Here is a 25,191-nt window from a genome sequence, read left to right as displayed (position 1 = left end):
TAGGAAACTCAGGCACACTTTTGGGTTTGGAAAAAAAGACAGCCTTTTAATCAAATGAGCGCAAATGGCATGGAAATATGACTAATAGACTAATGTCTGGGCTTAGCGTTCTTGTAGCATTGTAGTATCTGCATCATTTTCAGCCTTTCTGTGAAGGATACAACAGCTAAGAGAGAGCACATTTCTTAAAGAAACAGGACATCACAGCCATGAGGTTGGCAGGGAAGTGCCCACTCACCTCTCCAATCATGCCATTCCAAATGCCACGGACTTTCTTGCCATGTTTCCCATTGGTGACCAGGTAGAGGTCGTAGGAGAATTTGATGGTTCGGGACAGCTTCTTCAGGATGTCGATGCAGAACCCTTTGCAGCACAGTTTGGTGTAGGGTTCTGTGTGCCCAACGAACCTGCAGGACACAGATTTACTGTAAATGCAATAGGACTAAGTTATCCTTTATTCCCAAGGCTATTTACCGGATTAATTTGGACAACTGATTATATTTTTCACTGCATTTATTTTTCATCATGCATTTGTCTTCTGTATCTATTTCACATACTGGTGACCCAGCTTCTTTGTTGGTCTTTCTGAATTGTGAGGATCAGTTAAAGCTGCTAACTTGTTTTTGTGATCTTATGCATGCCTGTTTCTTATTTGTAAATGAGTTTATGCTGTGTTAACTGTATTGTGTACTATGCTATGTCTTTTACCTGCCTGCACAGCAAAGTTCCCATGTGGGACAATAAAGGAAGTACAGTAAGTACTGTAAGTAGGGGGCTCTCTGTTTCTACAGTAAATGGTACATGCTTGTCACTTTTGACTTTACAGTATTCATCAGCAATAGCTGGTCTGTACCCTGGGCTGTGTTTAAAAACTGATTGAGTGAGTACCTGGCTATACCTTACATTTGTCATTGCTGTTGACTGCAGTTGATCTGCAAGTAGAAAGTGTATACAGTATTACCATCACACGGCTTCATTAATAAAGTAAAGTGGTATGTTTGGGTACTATTAACTTGCTCCTTTGCAAGAAAAATAAAAATAAATAAACTGACTTTAATTCTTTATATCATTTTCTTTTCCCAAATCTCGTATTTTCTAGGCATCATATGTCAAAAACTCTGATTGCTCTACAAAAGCTTTTCTATTAACATGAATGAGTTATGATATTGTGAGATGTGGTCAGTCTGGACCTGCAGTTGCACTATCATGCATTTTATTGATCTTTTAGAGGTTTTATGATGTAGATACCAAAGAAACCCAATTCTGTTCCCAACAGCTCAGAAAAATGAAATAGTCTGGGCACATCAGAAACTGTCAAGTATGGTTTAACTGTTTTTTTAACATTCTATTATGGAGTTTTCTGTGGCCTTTCTAATAACCTTGCTCCTGTACTGCTAAATGTTAGTTAGCTCAGCTCTGACTTACAAGGTATTCCAACTCTCATATCCTTACCATAATTTGCTGTTATCTACCCATGAACGTGCACAGCAAGTTTCAATCAAGCAGTAAAATTTGATTAGACGTGCCCAACAATGGTTTCTCATTTTTTATCCATTGTTCAAAACATGAAAGCCTTCTACAAGCACGGCAAAGTAGATATGGAGTCTTATTCACTTTCTCACAGATTAAGAGATGTCCACAATCATTACTATACAGAGAACATGATTGTCGCTGAGAGGGATGGTTGAGGGAAGAGGCTCTAATCTCACATTTGGGAAGGAACACATCAAAATAAGATTCCAAACAGAATCTTGTAAGGGCTGTATAACTAGCAATTCTTAGAGTACTACTATTAAGAATAGAACTGGTCTTACTTTACTCATCAGTTTTTGATTTACTGTAGTTATTGTCTCAGTTATATCACCTTAAATGTCTATTAGATATAGTCACATTTTAGTCACACTTTTAAGTAGACTAAAATGTCACTCTTTCAGAAGTCAAAATGGAATTAGTTTTTGTCATATTTCAGTTGCAAAGTTTAATTAACTGTACTGATATAAAATGTTAAAGTTTTAGTTAAATTAATTTTCAGTCTTTTCAATATCAAGGAACTTAGGATTCCACGTTAAGGAATGAGTGCATAAAATAGATTAGGAACCTTAACTGTTACTTGACGATGGGAGAGCCCTGAACTAATTTACATTTAAACAGTGACATAAACCATTAAACATATCTTAAAATGCAATTTTAAGGTTTTATTTCGCTCTTCAGAGGTCTGTAATGAGTTGAAAAAGTGGAGTTTTTGTTCCTTTGTTCTGTTATAGAGCAATGAAAAACTCTCTGACATAACAGTTGAGCTCTTTTGTATACTGCGATTTAAGGGTGCAACACGGCTGCTTCTCCTGCTTTAGGTCCTTTTAAAAAACAGACTGCTTCCCCGCACTCTCCGAGACAACTCAAAGCGGCAGCCTCGTGCCAGAAATCGAGTCAAATCAAAGGACTCCTCGATGCTGCCACGCTGACGTCAAGAATCAGAGAGGACAGGGCAGCTCGGCAGGCCTCCGGTATTATGTCACGGGGCTGACAGATGGAGTGACAGCCGGGGCTGACCAAAACAAATCCGACAAGCAAAACAAAGGGAGGAATAAAACACGTCGCTGGATTACTCGTGCAGCTAACAAACAGCTCACCCGCAACTGATCAGCACTGCACAACCTTTTAAACAACATTACGGAGTCTGAGCACAAAACAGTTCCCCAACCTCGTTTCCTTACTGTTAAATTTAATTCTGCCTTGAACTGAACAAAACGCTGTTAATAACTAATAAGGCCTTCTTGTAGAGAGAGAGAGAGACAGGATGCCATTGCCTTGCTCGAGGATAAATGTCAGTTATTATGAGCTACAGCCCCTTGTAGTTTTACATGATGAAATATTAGTTTCACACAGGTGCCCATACATACCCATCATTAGTTAACAAGCCTTAAATTCATAAACCGAGTTCAAGCAGGCAGCTGCGTCAGCATGCGTAGGCTGCAAAGGAACCGGTAAAGGTTTATTCTGTGCTGAAAAGAAAAGAACACGTTTTGGCTGTGGAGCCTTCTGCAGATGTGGCTCCATAGCTGAAACATTGTGTCTTTTCTTTTCAGCATGAAATAAACCCATTCCTGTTCCATATATAAACCAACACCAACTGCTGTATTTTGGAAACTGGATTGCAGGTTGTAAAATCTGAAATGTGAAAGGGGGCTTTGTTTTTTTTTCTCTCTGGATTTTCAATCAACCGTATGTACATGTACTGTAGGAGACATACGCTGTGGTTCAGTGCAGTACTTGAAGGGTCTTGATACACAACTCACACTACTCTAATTAAGTTAAAAAGGGATAAATTGGTTGTATTTACAGCTCAGCAGGGAAACACAGAGAGGTAAAATCGATAGTAGTAAGTTATCAGACAGATTAGCGCAAATGTGATCACTGGAATGTCTTCTTCTGGTAACACACTAAATGGATTAAAGGGTTGTAGAGAAGAGAGGGATACAGTACATTACTAGTGACATTCATTTTATGGTGCAGTTTTTTTATTTATGGGCTAAGAATTCAATATTTAAAAATTGGATATGTTTATTATCAACACTATTCCAGGAAAAGCAAATTTTACTTTCAATGTGTTATATCTTGCAGTTCTTGTTTTCAGACTGTGGAGGTGTCATCTTTCACACAAATGATAACAGATGCATTCCTTGTGCTGCAGCCAGACGGGGAAAGATCTTGTGAAGTGCAATCAAACCAATACCGCTTGACGCGAGAAAGAAATGTTTCACTACTGTAGGTCAATTTATTGCAGAGCAAAGTGAGGTGAGAGAAAAATGATAAGAGAATGTTGTGGGGCTTAAAACTTGTGATGTGAAAGAACACTTGAACAAGGTGAAGAGCAGATGTTTTTAATTTTAGGCTTTGAATTACAATCACGTGAATCTATTTCAAATGAACACTGGTGTGGCAGTTAACCTTTGCAAATCTTGGGTCCTGGGATTGAATTCTGAATGGGATGAATTCTTTGTGGGGTTTGCATGCTCTTGGGTGAGGGGGATCTTCTCTTGTCATGTTTTAGGGGTTCGGGAGCTCCTCTGTGGGTTAACGTGCTAGCTAAGTTGTGTCTTTACATTGTGTACTGTATGTATGTGACCAGTGATGAACTCGAGTGTCCCTCCGTTGTGCTTTGCGCTTCTGTGATGCACTCTACACTGCACATTTCCTTTCTAGAAATATGTGGTTTTATGACAGAGGATGGATAAATATAATGGCAATTATGACCTTTTGGACCTTTATTTACTAGTTTATATCATCTGATGCAAGCTGGAATAAGAAATAGCTTCCTGATGTTAAACTACAGATCCCTGCTATTAATGAAATGAAATGTCCAGATAAAATGAAAATGTACAGTATACAGTATGACACAACACCAAGCACAAAATTGAGCAGTTACATGCACAGTAAGTATCTGTTAGCTCATCCTTGACAAAAGATGGAAACCCATACTGATACTATTGTACAAAAGGCTGGTGTTAATGCAGTAGGCATTAAAGTGTTTTTGTAAAACTGGAAATTTCTGCTATGTTCTGGAGTCTGTTTCGTAGCAGTAGTGAGGGTTCTGATTGTGTGCAGCTCAAATCAGAGGTGAAGCACAGCTGCTGTACACATGCTCCAGGAAGATATCCAGCTGTAAAAATGGGTACAATTGTAAGTAAGATAGAAGTGTCAGCCCAATAAATCAGTTGTAAACCGTTAGCTTTACATTTGCATTACTCATGATAATCTGCGCTCAGGTCTGCAATTATTTGAAGCTCCATTAAACAAGTAGAGTATGTCTTTCTCCCTTTAGGGTCTGTATGCAGATGTGAACAGAGGCTAACACATCCTGGATTTGTTGCAATGCACTTTTGATTGGTTAAGTGGTTTGTTCCTCTTGGCTTAGAACAACTTGAAACATAAGAGCAAAGTAACTTTCTACTGGTTTAAAAGATGGATAATATGTGCATGGAAACCCAGCCTGTAGGTTCATCAGACTGCAGCAAAGAATAAGTGTACTAAAGCGAAAACAGCAAGTGCAGTAAAGATTTATCACCTCCAACCTCACTTAGACTTTCAACCTAATGAACTGTGCAGTGTAAGAGAAAGAACTAACACACAAGTCCACACAAAAGAGATAAGATTTGCCTGTTAGGAGAAACTATGTACTTTCTCCATCTGGAATAAGCTAAGGCAAAAAGCAAACAATAGTACCTCCATGACAAGAACTGTTGGTTAATAAAGCTGTGAACTCTCACAGATATTGTCTGTCAAATGAAAACGAATTTGAAAGATTTGAAATCAGTCCTCTTTGGTTGATTTTAGCTGACAGTGTTCGTGTTGCTTGTGTTGAGCATTGAAGTGAAAAACTAAAAGAATGTGTTTAGATAATACATTTCATACAATCGGTCCTACTGTACAGGTGTACCCTGGAAAGATTTTGCTCATGAATTAATCTCTCGCAAAAACTACACTCAAAAAGTTACTAGTACAATGTCCGACCTTACTTCTGCGCTCATGCCTTAAGGAATGCTAGTCTGGATTTGCAGTTTTTGCTTTTCTACTAATTAGCTGGTAGTGGGTTTTGGTACTGTATGCCTCCTGAGTGCTGACAGATCTTGCCAGCATCAAAGAGACTGAACACTAGTGGGCTGGAAGGTTATTCCTTGATAGGGACCTTTTTATGCTATTTAATTTTGTGTGACTCTTATCAGAAAATGAGCTGCATCTTAGATTCTCCAAACCTGGAAAGTGAATTGACACAAGTTTTTTTTTATGCAAAGGACCGTGGGAGTCTGGAACAAGATAACCAGACAAGCTTGATATACAGTACTTGTTTGTTTGAAGAAACAGCTGGATGAGATCCTTAACCCCTAAATTAAAAGCCCCATGAGTGGTGCTTCTGCTGTTTTATTTATTTTACACTACTGTCCAAAGAATGGCATTATTGTCTTGTATTCATACCTTTTACCATAAAAAATGGAGTTTATAACAAAACTTTGGGAGATAGTTTAGATCCTAATTTTGTACTTTCTGCTCACCTAAGTACAGCAATATACTGTATAAGTCTTGTACCCAGGACATCCCGTCGCCCATCTATCCTCAGTCAGGTGAGTTATACCAAATACACTCTACATACAGTATCTTGTCTCTATTTCACATTCATTAGGATGTAACCAGACTTCTGGAAAACATTAAGTTAGTTCTGGGAAATTTAAGACTTTGTTAGAGCCCATCTGAGCTTTTATGAGCAGCAGTCTTGTACAAAATGTTCCAATGGAGCAGAAAAGCAATATTTTATAGGAGTAATTAGTCTTTAAGCAGACACTGTTATTCAAGGCTGCATAAAGAGACTAGTAATTGAACTGTGCATCAGCAGCTGCAGCCATGTCCCTTATAATGGCAGGACCTTAGTCTTTCCACTTAGCAGGAAGATCAGTATTTTATTTGGATTGACATGCAGTGAATCGCCAGATTTGATCTCAGAACCTGCTTATAGTAAAGCCTTTCCTTTAACCTCTGGACCACCTGGCCTCCATCATTTCAACTGTGCAACTGACCGTGCCACTTTACCGAATTTAAAGCGATGAGCTTGACGTATGCTGCACCTGGTGATGGCTTATAAACAGTAAGTGCTTGAAGTGATTCAAAATGCAATGCAATAGACATCTTATTCAATCATTTGCAGTGGCATTTATTCCTAGAGGACCACTGTTTTCTGTAAAATCTATAGTGGCTTTGTATCCTTCTGAACGTTTAGCAGTTTAATGTGTGGTTAGTCTGCCCATATCCGTAATTCACTTCACATTAATAAACAGATCAAAGACCAGTATGAAGAACTTAATGTGTCTGGAGAGGAAGATAATTTTGCTTGCCTAGATGGCTCATAAAATATGGTCACTGGTGATCTAAGCACAATCATGAGATGCACTGCAGAGAAATACTGTATTTCTACACGTGCATTGAAAAGGTGAAGGATGGTCATGATACAGATTTGTACTTGAACTTTCTTTGGATGGAAGCTGTTCCTGTAACTTCAGGTTTTTCAAAAAAGAATTTACATCTGCTTTCTCATTAGAAAGTCACACTTCCCTGAAACATTCCTCCAATTCTTACTAATATATGTGTATTACTAGGCGACTAAACAAGTGAGCTGGAGGCTGTACTATATTTTTTATGCAAGAAACCCATTACTGTCACAGTGCCAGGAGCATGGAGATCAGTAGCAGTTCAACTACTTTGGATTAGTGTTATTAATCAAGGTAACTCTGTCATCTGTTTTTCCTCTTTAAAGAGTTTAAGTTAATGAAATGACTACTATGGTTCTTTTTCAGCAGTATACTGGAACATTTGACATTTTCTCCTTTTATGTGATACTTCTGAACAGGGGAAATAACTTATCCAAAAGAGCATTGCATTTATAATATTTTGATATTGCTTTACATCATGTTAGTACCATGCAATAACAAAACATCCCTTCATTTTCTTCATACCTTGAAATGACAATGAATTTTTACCAGTATTAAAAAAATGATTGTTATCCTTCTAATATTACAAATATGCCTTGCTTTTCATGATAATTGTCATGTGACTGCGTGGATAATATCTACTTCCTCCACAACAACAATGCACTTCTGGAATTTACACATTAGCATAATAGTTCTTAAAAATACCAGGGACAGTTTAAAAAGGGTAACTGTGTGACTGAAGTACTGTATATAATTTATACGTTTAATTTGTATGTGGTTTCCATTTCAAAGTCATGAAAGTCACAGCTTATCATCCTGTAAATTTGTCTCAAGTTCTGTACAACACCCTTCAGGGATGCTGAAGACTGTTATACATGTTCTCCTTGAGAGTAAGTGCAGAGTCAACTGCTCTGCAGCATGAATGTTGTGAATTAAAGTGTCAGCTTACTTTTGCGTCAATCACCCAATTAAGCAGTAAATTACATACAGAGACCTGATGCCAACCTCTATTTTAGTTCCAGTGCCTAAATCGCACTAGGCCCATCTGTGATTCTGTCTGAGGGTGGCCAAAACTGCAGAAACCCGGCTTGATGGCTGTTTAGAGGAATCTTTTAAATTAGAGACACCGATCACAAGAAGAAAAAGGAGCCATTCCAAAGCACTATGAACACCAGACATAGAGGGAACACTTCTGCATCTATTGTGTAAATATCAGTCATTGCATGATTCACATCACAAAATGTCTACAAGCCTTTGTGTTTTTGTCCGCTCCTGTTTCAGCTTTGTGTTGTGTCCTTTTCTAAAACCTTCCCATTTAATGTAACAGGGTTCTATGTTGGAAACATTTTGTGGCTTACTTATAGTGGAAGCTCAAAATGGACATTTTTTTGTATATATTTTGTAAAAAGTACAAAAAGTCACAACAAAACACAATTACCTGAAAGGACAACATTTATTCTCATAATTGAGGAGCTTGAAGTGGAGGGCAGTGGTGAACTAGGCCAGCAGGCATATCACCCTGCAACTCACAACTAGCAACCCACTGAAGCTAAGCAGGTGTGAGCCTGGTCAGTACCTGGATAGGAGACCTCCTGGGAAAAACTAAGGTTGCTGCTGGAAGAGGTGATAGTGGGGCCAGCAGGGGGCGCTCACCCTGAGGTCCACATGGGTCCTAATGTCCCAGTATAGTAACGGGGACACTATACTGTAAACAGGTGCCGTCCTTCGGATGAGACGTAAAACCAAGGTCCTGACTCTCTGTGGTCATTAAAAATTCCAGGGCGTTTCTCGAAGAGTAGGGGTGTAACCCCGGCATCCTGGCCAAATTTCCCATTGGCCCTTACCAATCATGGCCTCCTAATAATCCCACTCTATGAATTGGCTACATTACTCTGCTCTCCTCCCCACTGATAGCTGGTGTGTGGTGAGCGTTCTGGCGCACTATGGCTTCCGTTGCATCATCCAGGTGGATGCTGCACATTGGTGGTGGTGGAGGGCAGTCCCCATTACCTGTAAAGTGCTTTGAGTGGAGTGTCCAGAAAAGCGCTATATAAGTGTAAGCAATTATTATTATTATTAAACCACAAAGCAGAGGACGCAAGGAAGTGGGAGGAAAACTAGTCCATTACAGTGCTTCCCTGAGCACTTTAAAATAAACTTTTAAATAAAAAATCAAAACGTTCCTCTTTAGCAGGGCTTTTATTTAATCTACCTCTTTGCTTTCTAACTGTATTCCAAACCCTTGTTGTAATTGTTAAATTCTCCTGTTTCCTCTCATTCTGTGCTTATTTATAGTTAATTTTTACTAGTTTATGATATTCTGTCAGTTTCATAGAATTACAGAATTCACAGAAATGCAGACTCTATTTACTAAATGTAAATGACTAAATGTTGAGCAGAATTTGTTGTGCAGCGATCAGGATGCTAGATTCCCAACTGTAGAGACTGTAGAGCCATGTGCTCAAAATATAAATGGTAAAACTAAGCAAGAAAACTTACCCCGCAGAGTTACTCCAGTAATCCAAGTTGTGACTATTTCTGTTGAAATTAGTACTAGAAAAATAGGCAATTATACCCTTGGTAAGATGCTTTAAAAGTGTCAACCTCAAGAATATATGATTACGTTTTTTGTTTCAGACACATGTATTGCAGCAGTGTCCTAAACCTCTGTCTGCTGAAATATTATTATACTGTTCAATGTGAGGACGGCATGGTGGCAGAGTGGATAGCATTACTGCTTCACAGTGCTGGGGCCCAGGAGTTCTATCTGTGTGGAATTTGTATGTTCTGCCCATGTTCATGGGGTTTTTCTCCAGGTGCTCTGGTCACATCCCACAGTCCAAAAACATACTGACAAGTTAATTACCTTCTGAGAAAACTGGCCCTGATGTGACTGTGTGTGTCTGTGTGTGCCGTGTGATGGAGTGGCATCCCATCCGGAGTGTACCCTGCCTTGTATTCTTTGTTTGCTGGGAAGGGCACTAACTCCCACTTGACCCTGAATTGGAAGTAGGTGGATCGATGAATGTTTAATGTGAGAGTTGCTGCCATTTTTAAAGGGCTAACTGACTTAGATCGAGAGATGAAAAGTCTTTCTGCAGGAGAACCAGCTGGTGGAAGAGGGAGGGGCAGGAAGCTGGTTTTGCACAGGTGACAGCCCCAATCTCTCTCTGACTCCCATCATGCCTCTTGGCTGGCGATTTGCAAAGCAACTGTATACTGTGTAACCACTGCTGCAGACAATCATCCTCCTCAGCCAGAGTTTCCCTAATAAAGCTCACTATTGGAACCACGGCCTTTTCACTGCCATAATAAATCAGGCCGAGCTGATGAATAAAATGGAAATGGAAATGGAAAGGTTAGTCTTAATATTTTAAATTTTATAACAATCGTAAGAGTGTCAGAAAAGTACAGAGAACAAATTCAGTGAGGTGAGCTCATGCACAAGCTATGACAGACAACCTTTCTTCACTCCCCAACCTGAGATGGACGCCAAACCATTTGACCACTGATTGCAAAGCAAGAGTGCAAAATGACATGTACCCAGACCCCAGCTCTCACCTTTGAACAGTGTCATATTACCTGTCCTCTCTGATATCCCTTCCTGTTGGTACAATAGCTCCAGGCAGCAGCAAACTTTTCGCCTGTTCTAGCAGCTTTAATTAAACACTCGTCTCTGTTCCCATCTAACGGGTGTTCTCTTGGTTAGACATCACCTTGACAGCATGAGCCACGTTAGCGAGATGCCAGGCAGGTGACATTTGGAAGGGTTTATTTTCTGCAAATGCCAGGGCTAGTGAAGGACTGATTTCATAAGTAGCAGCGGTAACTGAAATGAGATTACAGGAGGGTGGTGGATCACGTGAAGGACCCAATATTGCAGAAAATGTTCAATTTCAGAAAGCTAGAGATTTGTAGTTTGTTAGAGTTAAATATGTCCAAAGGAAAGGTGTTTCAGGAAGAGTGGATACATAGAAAAGCTAAGCTAAAAAGTTATTAGTTTTCATCTTCATTACACTTTTCTATTTTTCCGTGATTAATTGTCTTTAAACTGTCTCTTTATCTCCACATTAATCTTGGCAACAGTGACCATAAAATTAGACCATATTTCAGCAAATGGCTCTTAAGTTATAACACTGCTGTAATTGCTAGACTAGCATGGAAGAGAACTAAAAGGTTTAAAAAAAAACAGTGCCTCTTATTGATTTTATGTCATATTGATTTTTCTTGCATTCTGTTTCAGCTTTTCTGAAATGCAATTATTTCCCTGTTATTGGATAAACAGCACTTTATCTTTATTGAAGCATTGTTGTGGGATTTCAGCTAAAAAGCTGTATTTTTAAGCCTCACTTATGTCTCTTAAGATGAGTACTTAAGATAATTGTACTTTAAGCCAGAGTAAACATCACAAAGTATAAGATGAATTTTCTTTGGTGATGTTAGTTGCAAGAGATTTGAATATATATCCAGAATATGAGTCAGGCTTATATACGAACTATGTATCTTACAAGGAAGATCTATAGCATTATGCTTTGTAAGAGCAAACACAAATCATCCATTAAACCGAACAAAGCAAGCAATGATGTTCACACCTGTCTTTAGTTTTTTTTATTTTACAGTACAGTAGATGTTGCAGAAATATTTTCTTTTATGCTTGTAGTATTCTGAAACAATCTGAGCAACTTCATCTTTACATTCGCAAAAAATACTGTTAATATATAAAGTACTGTCTATAGGGTTTGATATGCTACAGAAAAGTGCAAAAAAATACAGGATAGTAAAATCACAAGGGATGTTAAAGAATCAATAAAATTGTCTCAGCTGAACTGAGAATGATTATTGTTGCTTTGAGCTAACTGCTGTTAAAGGCACAATATAAAATAAAGAGTATTTTTTAATTAAAACAATCAATTTTTTCTGCAATGACTACTGATGGCATTGAAGTTCCATTGAAACTTGAAACTCTGGAATATGGTGATCCTGACTGACAAAGCAGTTCCCTGCAAAAATTCAGAGTTATCTTGTCGTTTTTGCTTCTATTTGGAGAGTTCCAACTGATCTTCTGCTCTACAAAAATATTATTTCAAGAAATGAAAACAGAATTGCAGAATGAAGATCAGACCAAAAACCAAAGAACATAGGGAAGGCAAACCACAATGAGGTACTAAAGAGGCAGTACTGTATGTGTACAGCAATACAAATGACCACACTAATGCCCTGTTCCAGATCTACCTTCAAGGAAAAGCCAACCAGCAACTCGACAGTGCTGTGTTATTTAAACAGACATGTACTATTCTCTTTCCCAGGGAAGTGGAAAATAATACCATCCACCACACACCCAAGAATCTCTCAGTTGCTTCCATTGATAATGTATTTAAACAGACTCCCAAAACAGAGACTGGACAGTTGCCCTACTGTATATCTCCTATGCACCTGTGTATTTCACAACACACATTTTCTATGGAGAATGTAATATCACACATATCTGACAAGAGTCTCAACCTTAAAATGTCACTGGCATAAAAAATCTGAACTTCACAATTTTACTGTTCTAGGATTTTGACACATGAATGAGCTCTTTAAAGTTTGATTAGATGCTAATTAAATTCACATGCATAATTAAGGAGTAGATCATTCCAGTGGAATTCGTTAGAAGCTCTTGTAATTAACTGCCACAACTATACAGTAGGTTGTTGTTATCATTGCAGCTGAAGCAGTTAAAGAAGCATATGTTGATTGCACAGCGTGTTGGAAGTAAATGTTTGAATAAAGATTTAAAAATAACTAGGGAAAGTCACTTTTCTATAGAATAAAAATGTATAGAAGCTGCTTTCATTGTTTTTGCTTTATTCTCTGTGTTCATGCCGACTAAAAGTATGCAGTCATGCCAGAAAAATGCATATTCTTTCATTAGGGAGTGCACGCTGAAATAAATTAGATCCACCAATTCTGTTTACAGAGAATGCATACTGTATATAGTACTGTATATACTTTTGAACCTGTCTCAAGAAATGAAAATGTATTTTACATTATAATGTAAACCTACAGTATGACAATATTCAGATATGCTCAGTAACACTTTCCTTACTTCAGATACTGTAACCTTCAGCTAATTCTCTAAAACTGTGTCTAAGAAAGCAAGGATTTCTTTAGCATACTGAAGACATCTCTTGCTAGATTATACCTTTATACATTTACAGCTGCCTTGGGTAAAACCTTTGAAAATCAGCCCCTGAACTGGTAATACTGAGAATTCTTTGCAATTTTATGGTGCCTTTCATTCAAAAGGATCCCACAGCAATTTTCAAATAGGACACCAGCTTTATCTACTAAAATGAGGAGCTTCTCAGACATGGGTGATACAATATTATCACACAGCATGCAGCCATTATACCCAAGCTAATCCACTGCATAGCAAATCAGGAGAAAAAGAGAGAAATTGCTTCACTAATTACAATAAGGGAAGACAATGGTCTATGAGCCCATGTGGAATTCAGGGATTCATAGGATCTTTAAAGTCCAGGCAAAGACCATGCAGTTAGAATCTCCATTTAATATAGACCCTCAGGTACTGTAGTTATATCCACCTAAATGTGTATTTGCTTTCAACACTACATTTTACATTACCAAAAACAACATTTTTTAATCATTTCTGAACATATCACAAATGCAGGTGATCTCCAATATCTTTTAAGCACAACCATTAAGTTTGTTTTCACTGCAATGATACTATTAATAAACACATTTATAATGTAATGCTGACAAGGGCACTTGAGACAAACTACACAACGGGTGAATAATATATATATATATATTTTTACCAGCAAAATCGAAACACAACACAACAGACTATACACTATATCACAAGACAGCATTTTTTTTCAGGAATGTGTTTAATAACTCGATACTTCAGCATAAAGCAAATTAACATTTTTTTCGTAAGAATATTCATCTTGCGTTTCAGTATAGAGAAGCGCGAAAGTATATCGCTAATTTAACAGTTCTCCAGCAAAATGCAAGCGTAAAGGCAAAAACTCGCTAAAATACCTAAAGAAGTTTTTCCTTAATTTGAAAAATTGCTTTGATTTTACTCTGGAAATTCACAAGTTTATAAAATCAAAACATATTCCAACAAAGATGGCTACCGAAACCCTCCCTACATGTTCAAATCGACCAGTGATAGAAAAAAACTAATCTAATACTTAAGCTTAAACTAGCAGTCTTTCAGCGAATTCTGACCGTTCAGAGACATACTGTAACACCCTGCTCTCTAGGGCATGCATCTGTATTTTTTTTTATTTTACAAACCTGTTTCTTATGAGTACTGATAAGCTCATAAATATCAGAAAAGTGCAAAAAAGTAAAATAAAGAAGTGTAAAAACACTTTTAACTGTAAGCATTATAAGTAACTTTTCTAGGACCAGCAATATTAAAATACAACAGTAAAAATAGTAAATAATTTATTTTTCTTATTTATTTTACATTTTTTGAAAGGCTGATAAAACTCATCTTCCTAAAAATATTGCAGATTTTTACAATTTAAGTTCACATTTTTTATCCAAAGTAGTAGACATATCAGAGAACACAGAGAAAAATCCTAGGTACTACTGTAGGTGTACCACAATTTGATAAATTGATTTCTGAAGAAAGACAATAAAATGCATTTTTTTCCTGTTTTTGTGCTGGATATTTCTAATGTGTGTATGAAAAAAATCTGAAGGTTTAGACAGGATACCGAAAGGCTTCTCTTTAATTTAAGAACCTTGCCAGGCATTTACTGTGTATGCTTTCCAAGATAATTCAAAATACAGAATTAATGGGTACATCCTTTCCATGAGGACATTGACCTTAACTTCCATTTGGGGGAGGAGCTAATGAGGTTATTAATTGAAAGAATGACACCTCCTACATCACCCAGTCACCATATTAGGACAACTGAGTAATTCTGTTTCGAAAATAAAATGTCCACTTACTGGCCACCAATACCACTTGAGGCACTAGAGCTTGAACATAAGAATATCAGGTCAATGTAGGTAACCAGGTGGCATGGTGGTGCTGTGGTTAGCCTTGCTGCCTCACAGCACTGGGGCCCTAGGTTCAATTTTGGCTACCTGTGTGGAGTTTGTATGTTCTCCCTGTGTTCGTGTGGGTTTCCTGCGGGTGCTCTGGTTTCCTTCCCCCAGTCCAAAGACATTCTGGTAGGTGAAATGGCTTCTGGGAGAATTGGCCCTGGTGTGAGTTGTGCGTGTTCGTGTCTATGTGTGTGCCCTGTGACAGACTGGTGTCCCGTCCAGGGTGTATCTCGCCCTGTGCCCATTGCTTGCTGAGGTGACCCCCCATGACTCTGTATTGGAAGAAAATGGAGGGAGCCAGTTTCCCAGTGCCATCCCACAGCTCTCGGGTACTCACAGATCCGTCTTGTTGGACTGTTTCCGGCACGGCACAGTGTTGCGGACGCAGGTGCCTGTGAGGGGGTCCACACTCTCCACAATGACAAAAGGGCGCTCCTCCAGAGTGGCTACTGTCAGGTGCCTGTTGTCAGACACGGGTTCCATCAAAGAGCCGTACCGCGGCCACACCGGGTACCTCGCCTGGAGAATCCCCATCTCGTAGTTCCCGACCTGGATTGGGAAATAAAAGGAGACAGCTCAAAGGTCAATTCATCAGTGAATTGATTAGCATTTGTATTTGTGATGCTCTTAATTTCATGAGACTGACAATAACCCTTTAATTTGGAGACCTAATGCATTATGGCTTAAGTATTTACTATTTCAAAAACCAAAGAACTGACCAAGGCACACAGGAAACACTGGACCGGGGAAAGGACACTAAATGAGAGCATTTATAATGAACACCTTTTACAAGCTGCCATGAAATTTGCTTGTGTTTCCTTGTAAATTAAATCCTCAGAATGAAATGCTGACAAGACTGATCAAGCGCAATAATTTAAGCAGGCTACAGAGCTGCTTCCTAGTGCATACCACTGCATGAAAACCCCAGTGAATGACCTTATGGACTATTTTCTAGACAGAGAAACATACTCTTGTACTCCTGTACTTGTACTTCTGTAAGTATGGGTCCGTATTCCAAGCAGCTAGAAAGAAGGTAAAAATAAAAAAAAAATCAGTATCTGGACGCTTCATTCTGTGGATGTGTGTATGTACACACAACTTTGATGGATTTAAGAACTTCTCAGAGAAAGGGCACTTTTTCTGTCAGTGACAGCAAGATGTATTGTTAGAAGGATTTTTTTAGGATTTCATGAGGAATATCAACATCCAAGAATCAGGTGCTTCTTAAATATGTATTAAGTATTTTAAGTACTATAGTTTTAGCTTATTGGTTAAAAGGCAGCTCCTGGTCACAGGACGAGCAGGCTTCTATAGAAGAAGTGCCGAATTTAAGACATGATTAGCAACTTGCTTCACATTACCCATCACCCACTTCAAAAATTTCATACACCGAAGGGAGAAAAAATAACCGTGAGCACTTATATTGATAATCAGGAAGAATCAAGGTGATTTTAATGCAAGTGAAGTCTATTCTGCCAGTTATGTAAAGTACAAACAATATTTACTAAAATCAAGCTTTAAAACTGAATTAAAATCAAATATGAGAGTAACAAGTAGATGCCACCAATGCAAGTTCTGGCATATTTTTAGATTTCTAAATCTTTTAAAATTGTGCTGTAAAATGCAGTAGAGACACACAATATTAATTTTAATGAGGACACAGAGGTTTGTGTTAATATTTGAAGATATACAGTAGTGCTCTCAATGACAATCACCAGCAAACTAAAGGTAAATGTATATATAGATGAATATAGTTCCTTGTTTCCCTTTAAGGCAGTGAAGGTTAAGGTTTATTTTCATCTTTATCATCTGAGCCACAGTGCTCATTAACATATGATTCAAGGGCTGCATAGTGTGTTGAAAATTAATTTCACAGTTCTTTTCCTCTGTGACCTCTTATATATCCTACAATCTAATTGCAGCATTTTCATAATGTAAAACACTATTTCAAAGACAATTACATTATATTAATACTGAGAAAGAGACAGATTTAAATTAAACCTTTTTGGAAATACCATATGCTTATGCTTAAAAATGGCAAGTTTATGATTCTTGTCTATTACAATTATGCATGAGTGAAAAATGAGGAAAAACTCCATCCTGAGATAATTAGCTATTCTTGACTTAAAGTCACAACAAGTGTGTGATTGTGAATCATCACTGGAAATATAACACTGCTTTCAATTGCTACACAGTAATTATAAAACACTTTCAGTTCCTGCTTTAATGTAAATATTTTACAGAAGGAGAAGCATAATCAATAGCTCTTTGTGTTAATGAGTTTTCAGAACATTGGATCCAGGAGCAAATGAACCTAATGTACAATTTAATCTCACAACGTCAGTGCCAACCAGGAAAACTGTGCTGTTGGTCTAATGCACTCAAATGATACATGTCCCTCTTACCACTGAAATGAATGCTTTTTATTATTTTAAGACTTTGAAAGTTATGGGAAACTTGTGCATATACAGGTATGACCAATTACCCAAAATCTGAATCAGTTAGACAATAACTTCAGAAAAAGTCATAAAGGTAATTGAGCATAAACCCCATCAAAACAGTTTATATGGCTACACCAGAGTAAAAGAGACCTTAAAAAAAAGAGATACAGACTCTGCTGGCTTTTCAAGGAAGTGAGCTTGTCTACTTGAGAATGAATAGTTTAGCTTGGGATGGTGTTTGCAAAAATAGACTACATTCTGCTTGTGCATACTGTAGGTTGCTTGAAGTGCTTAATGATTCAACTAGAAATCTCTGCCATTTAGATCACAGACTGATCCCAGCAGTCCGACTTTTTGGTCTGATTCTGGTCGTTAGCCGAATGTGACCAAGATAACTCAAGTGATGGAGAACAATCTGTCACCTAAAGAATTGCCAGTTTGCTGCTCAGTAGAAACAATTGTGACTTACTGTACAAAACAAGTGTGCTCTTGCAGTGCTGTCACCTGGAGTCATTGCACTCTCACTGTATGGGAATTGCAGGACATGCGTCTTGCTGCACATTGTCATCTTCCCTCTGTTGGTGCATTTTCCTACATTTTGTTTAAAAGCCGTACTGCAGTATTAAATACTCAGTATCCAACTAGTAAGCAGGCTTAATACTATACAATGTGTTAATACTATAAATGAAACTGATTGGTTAAAATTAGGTTTTAGAAAGTGGATTCCAGGAATTTCTTGGGAATCAAGTAGACTTGTTCATATTGTAAAAAAATGTGCATCTCAAATTGACAGTACAGCTTTGGAACAATGAAATGATAGTTCTCTGTTTCTGAACACACAGGAGAGCAGTGATTCTCAATGATCATGATCGTCTCCTCTGTATATGTGTTTCATCTGTCTTTATAATTCCATCCTTTTTGCTGGTTCAGCTTTTGCATGTCATACCAGTACAAAATCCTGTCTTGTTCTGTTACTGATTAACCTGCATTTGAAGTCTCCAAACTCCTGATTGAGAGCTAATTCTGCTCTTGAGCAAAATCATTTGAAAATAATAATAATAAGTGCAGAAGAGAAAATAAAACATATAAAAGCTGTACCTTCTGAATAAAGGCTTATTGTTAGGTACTACAGTACAAGAAACCTATAGTTAATTCAGTTTTAATGTATTGTTCAACACAAATTGTTGTAATTATTTAAGCAATAAGTACCAATACTGTAAATGAAGTCAATGTTTTGTCTAACTAAACTGCCTTGCACATTGTCTTATCATAAACCGTGGTGTTAATTACACAGTGCATGTTTTTGTAGATGCCTCGGTATTTGTAAAAAGTGCATTATTTTATAAATATTGCAGTGATAAAAGTATACATTCCTCATAAAAACTCTGGGGGAAGTTACAGGATCCTGTCTATTTCCCCTGGGTGCTCGGTTGTGTAAAATGAGACTGTTGAAAAATTACCAAACAATAATGTCTATGATTCTCAGTTGGAAGGGATGTACAGTAAACTTAGAGTGAAATAACAATATTCTCTGTTTATCGCTAAGAGGTCTCTAGTTCCAAGGCTCTATACAGACCGGCAGGTAAATTAATTTTGACTCAGGGACAACTATTTATGAAAACATATTGTTAAGGGACATTTTGCAGAACAAGTCTTTTTTTCCCTCAAAACTTAAAAACAGTACAGCAATGGCAGCTGCAGGATTTAGTTCATTGGAAACCTTTCATGCAGCCTTTATTTACTGTCCTGCTGAAAAAAAGTCCTTGTGCAGCCATTTGTGAGAGTCAACAATGATTTGGGGCTGTGATTGTTCTGCTCTTGGAATATCTTTTGAAGATATTCCAAAGGAAACTAAACTGCATATTGTTTTCTTACCCTGTACAAGTTTTCACAGTGATGAAACCACAATTACTTATATATTGAAAGTCATGTCTGATTATTTTTGTTGGTACGGCATTTGTATAAAACACAATGAGAAGCCATCTACATAAAATATATCAGTACCTGAAGAAAAAGACTTCAAGATCAAATAGATTAATTAATCTTTTTTCTTCCATACACTTACAACACCGAAGCACTAGAAGTTTCCCCAGCTGTTACAGTGGAAGCATTGTCCCTTTCTGTGTGGTGTCTGTCTCTAAAGGTACAGTAGCTGTGATTTGCTATACAAACACTTGCACACAGAACCTTCACCTTTCTGTTTGGAAAATAACGGGTGCATGCTTTGTGATAGAGAAGTGGGAAATAGTGGAGTGATCGGGGTACAGTATTCTACTTTGCTCAAGGGTACAACAGCAGTGTCTACAGCAGGTACTTGGACTCACAACCTTTCACCTGGAAGTCCTAAACATCATTCTTCACCTGCAATTTCCCTCAAGGGATCAAAAAAGTATCTATCTTTCACTGCCCACTCTTAATAAATAAAACATCAATTCCTAGACGCAACATAAAAAAATAAGAAAAACTCTGCGAAATTATGTGAAAACTTTACTTTGGCAAAGTTGTGAACACTCTTTGAAATAATTTTTAAGCAATCTAGGACATGCTTTTAGAAGTGTGTAAAAGTTATCATGAAAGTGCCATCTGAACAGATGCTGAAGTTGTGCCACAAAGATGAAACCCACGAAGCTCAGATTGACACAACACAGAGCAAATGTCTAAGAAAAGTTTACTGGGATGAAATTGCATGGTAATATCCTCTTACCGCAATCCTCATGAAAAATGTAAAATCCAATAAGATCTAAAATAGAATGTTGAATTTTGGCCATCACATTATGAAAAGGACATAGTTGCTGTAGTGAGAAGGATGACCATAATTTCTACAGTATCTCAAAGGAAGGTCATTTATAGATATATACAGTGTCTTCCAAAAGTATTCATGGTCATCCCCCCATTCAGATGAATGATATATGAGATGAAAAAATGATAGCAGACATTTTCTCTCTTTTATTAAATTGGCACTATAAAAAATAATAGACACACTATATTATGTCATTACTATATTATGCAATTTAAATGAAATGTTAAATTTTCTTTTTTACATTCTGACTAATCCACTTTATTCCTTCCAGTATTTAGGTAGTCCAGTTTCCTCCTACTGTCCAAAAACATACTGGTAAGTTAACTGGTTTCTGGGAAAATCAGCACTGGTGTGAGTGTGTGCATGTCTGTGTGTGCCCTGCGATAGACTGGTATCCCATTCAGGGTGTAGCCTGCCTGCCTCCTGTTACATGCCAGGATGTTCCTGCCTGGCTCCCCCTTGACTCTGTATTGGATAAAGTGGTTAAAGGAAGTAACGATAGACACAAAAGTTTTACTGAAAAACTTTTCCTTTATCCTAGCTCCCAGCGCTGTCTTTTTTAATGAACATTTAATCATTGTTTCATGGGAGGCAGTCATGTTTTTTTAAAAGAAAATGTCTCAATCATTAACATTTGGAAGGAAATGTTCCGGAAAACAGGAACAGCAGTGTTTTAGGAAAATCATTGGAGATTTTAATTTCAGGCGTTTTGTTATTGTCACTTAAAATGAGATGCAGTATATTGATTTTTCGGGGTCAGCTATTGTGTACGGCACACTTCAGCAATAAAAAGTGTTCCCATATGAAACATTTGTCTAGTACTCGCATATCCTGGGTACAGTTTGACTGCAGTACTATCTGCTTTCACCAATTTGTATTTCTTAGATAATGTAAGATTCCTGCTTCTCTGCTTTTAATTGAAGAGAATAGATGTTTTAAATGTTACAAAGTCAATTATGCTAAACCTTTCAGGACCATTGGTTGACTCAAACCTCTTAAAATACATTTTGGAGGTGAAGGAGGCATTAGTCTATGGCTCAAGCAGCAGAGACACTTCTTAGGAATACAGGTTTTGCATTTTTGTCCAGATTTTCTTGTTCAGTGTCTCAGCCATGGCTAGGGTTAACTGAAGACAAAACATCTGGCCTGAGTATCTGAAAAAGCAGCATTATGCAGATATTGCTTCTCTACTTTGCTGTGGTGTATTGCTGTGAAGAACAAAAGCACAAAGCAATCCCATGCTATTGGGGAATTGCACAAGGATCACGAGAGCGTGGTAGTTCCCCTTCTGTTCATGCAACGTTATGTCTCTATCGCTTTAAGTATCATTGGGGTCTTCCATTGTCTTTCAAGATTGAGAGTAGGTTCCTCCTGGCATTGAAATTCATCTAAACAAGCAAAACCCAAAAAATCAATTCAAATCAATGCCCAAACACAGTGACAAGGGACACTGTGCTGATTGGCTGCATGGTGGTGCAGTGGTTAGCATTGCTGCCTCACAATGCTGGGGCCCTGGGTTATACTTCTGGGTGTGCTATCTGGATGGAGTTTATATGCTCTGGTTTCCACCCAAAGTCCTGAGGCATACTAGTAGGTTAATTGGCTTCTAGGAAAATCGGCCCTGGTGTGAGTATGGGCATTTTTTGTCTGTGTGTGCCCTATGATAAACTGGCATCCCATCCAGGGGGCATCCTGCCTTGCACCAGTTGCTTGCAGGGAGGCACCCCTGCAACCCTGAGTTAGAAAATGGACGGATGTACACTGTGCAGATGGAGGTGCCATCCTTTGAATGAGACGTTAAACCAAAACATTTAGGAGAGTAGGGATGTTATGTTCTACCCACTGTGGGCTTGTAGAGTATTTCCTGCCTATTATAACATTAGTGAAGCTGCTTGCCACTTCTCTTCCTGATCTTCTGGATAGTAGAGTTGCTGGTGCATAATTGTTGCAGCACACGCGGATGCCATGGGTTTTCTTCTATGCGTGAGTTGCTTCGAAATCCTCTGTGATGAAACATGTTCTCTATAGTTTAACTTTTAATTAATATTTTACTGTTCTTTCCATGAACATATGCCCAAATCCACATGTAGTATCTGAATTTAGCAACTCTGAATGTTGTGATTGCGGGGAGCTGTAGTCTGCTTTACTACCCTCCCAAACCACTGCTGTTTATATTTGTGACATCTAATATATTCTAAAGGCAAACAGTTAAAAGTGGTAAAACGTTGCCATGCCCTAAATATTGAAAACCTTGCTGACACATGGTTATTAGGGAGACAAGAAATGCAGTTGTGTGAAATAGCACCTGCTGTGAGTCATTTTAATTTTGAACTTGAATATATTAAGTGGAACACTGTAGTTCCAAATATCTATACTATTTTATAGTTATTTGCAATTCATGTTTTTTATAATTTAGCTAATTAATATAACCAGACTTTTTAAATTTAATAAATCTATATGCTCAGCCGAAAGCCCCAAGACAACATATAGTATCTAGTAAGTAATATACTGTAGTAATATAGTAATCCCCAAAACAACATACTGTATAGTATCTTCAACATATCTTTCAGCCATTGTACATGGCTCTGATAAAAAATGTTTTCTAACAAAAGAATCATTATGAGGGTTGAATCCAAAGTGTGAAGGTGGCAGACTTAAATTTGAGAGCTTTAAAAAGCTGCTTTATGTGGATTTCTGATGTAGAGAATTATGAATTATGACTGAAAAAAAAGACATCTTCACAATATTTTACTTCACAAAAATGTTCCTCTCCCCTGTTCATGCTGTGCCATTTGGAAAATGTATCCTGTCTATAAAAAACAGAAAAAATGACACTTTCCCAGACAGCATAAAAACCCCAGTTCACCAGCTGTCAGGGAAGCAGTATTTGAACAGCTCAAGTCAGTGATTTATACCTGTAATAAATTAGTGACATGTCATATGTAATGCGCTGGCTGTGTTGGAAAGACATTGGATTAAGCCTGCTATCACAAAAAGGAGGTTATTGAATTTGTTGAATATCAAAAGACACAAAGCTGAATAGCTAATGTATCTATTGATATTCTTTCTTTTACATTGAAGGGGTTCTCACTGAAACAATTATTTTTACTAACATACAGTAAATGGCTTATGCTCAAAGAACAATTAACATGGAACTTTATCTTGGACAGTTAACCTATTTGCAAATTATTTGAAATTTGCAGAAGTTTTAGATATATACAAAATGGTTTTAGCTGTGCCTCATAATGAGAGGAATGAAAAGATTTCCAAAACAAAGTAATCCAATACATTGAGGCTAATTTGGTAACTCCATCATTCATATTTTTTAGCTGCCATATTTCATTTTTTTAACAGATGACCAAATTCTACTCAGTTGTCTTATATCAAGATATACAATACCTAGTATTGTATTATTTGTTTCACTTAAATCCTACACAGTTCTTAATTTAGGCTATAACAACAGTCTAGTTTATCCATGCTTCAAACATGGTTATTTTTGCACATGGAAATGCTTTGGTATGTTAGGGTTACTGGCTTACTTCTTCATGGATCTCTGTTCAGGACTCAAAGGAGGAAACAGGGTTCTTCTCTTTCTGATGGCATTTAATCTCCATATAATGTAGCACTAGACTTCTGTTTTACACTTAACAAACCAGCTTGCTTAGAATTTAAATTTCATTAGAACAAAAATCATAATTGTACAGTTTAAAATTTTGTAGTTGAAGTAAAATCTATTATTTCATACTAGAACCCTAGTAAACATAATGCTACTTTAGCTACTTTTTCTACTTTTCATTCATATTTTTAATTGATCATAATTATATTGTTCTAAGGGTTTCGAAATTGGTACTTTTAATGGTTAACTATAAAGCATATTGTACTGTGTCTATACAGGACAAAGTTCAAGTATATATGTCATCCTAAATTTTGTAAATAAGATCAGATTGCTTATTTTTTCTTCTCAACCACATTTCTTTTTTTTTTGTCAACAAAAATAAAACATTTACAAAGTAGGAGAACAACATTATCTTTATACTCACCAGTTAGCTTTTTTTTCAATGGCACTGTTTTCTTGAAAGTAAGAATCTGCAATATTTCCTGATATTAGCCTTACAAGTAAAACATTTTTCTCCCTTCGGGCAACTGACAATCTTTTAAGAAAATGCAAGGAAGACTTCTCCTATTTGCATAAAAAATCAGAAGTGTGACTGTACTGTTAGTGCTCTATAGCAAACAAACTAAACCACATTGCTGCAGTCAGAAATTACTTTAGCAAAAATCAATTATACTTTGTTTGAACGTAATTGCCTGTCGGGCAGTGTAGACAGATGACTAATTCGGTACAAATATCAGCAAATGATTTACTATGGAAATAAAACCATTGCCCTGAGTTTGTATTGAATGAGGGCACCATGCAAAGCACACTCTCAGGTCCTGAAGTTCTTTTCTGTTGACAATAATAACCCGCCAGGATTGGGTTATGGCATTTTATCATCGCACTGGGTACTCCTGAATGACATTTTGAAGGGTCCTGTACAGTATATCCTTGTCAGACAGAACTAGTGTCATCAGATTTTTATCATCTGAGAGGGATATTACTAGCCATTAAAGAAGCTCAACTGCATATGTCAAATCATGTCAACACAACCAACCTCTCTATACTTTCACCACAGCTTTGTACCCACAATTGCAACTGAGCTTGAACTGTGAAATAACGTGGGCACCAGACACATGCAAATCCAACTAACAACAGACACCTGACAACCGCATTGGACAGCATGACAGCATGGGGACCAGCCCCATCAGGTCTGATTGCACTGGAAGTCGCTGGGAAAATGCCAAGCAAGGTGATTCCATCCCATAAAGGCTTAAAAAAAAACTTTCTCTAGGAACCTTCATC

General features: G+C 37.5%; 1 protein-coding gene across 2 annotated transcripts in view; it reads right to left on the bottom strand.

Moving 5' to 3' along the window:
* Positions 1 to 25,191, bottom strand: part of grin2cb (glutamate receptor, ionotropic, N-methyl D-aspartate 2Cb) — an 89,909-nt gene that overhangs the window by 17,552 nt on the left and 47,166 nt on the right. For both annotated transcript variants that reach the window (XM_088599433.1, XM_088599434.1), the window contains 2 exons: positions 15,388 to 15,599; positions 239 to 407 (listed from right to left, as the gene is read on the bottom strand). In XM_088599433.1, coding sequence (XP_088455559.1) covers positions 239 to 407; positions 15,388 to 15,599 — 381 coding nt within the window. The remainder of the gene's footprint in view (positions 1 to 238; positions 408 to 15,387; positions 15,600 to 25,191) is intronic.

Source organism: Lepisosteus platostomus, chromosome 11, assembly GCF_059453375.1.
Source record: "Lepisosteus platostomus isolate fLepPlt1 chromosome 11, fLepPlt1.hap1, whole genome shotgun sequence".
NCBI classification, from domain to species: domain Eukaryota; kingdom Metazoa; phylum Chordata; class Actinopteri; order Semionotiformes; family Lepisosteidae; genus Lepisosteus; species Lepisosteus platostomus.
The sequence above is the reverse complement of the archived record's forward strand: the minus strand, read 5'-3'. Positions and strand labels throughout refer to the sequence as shown.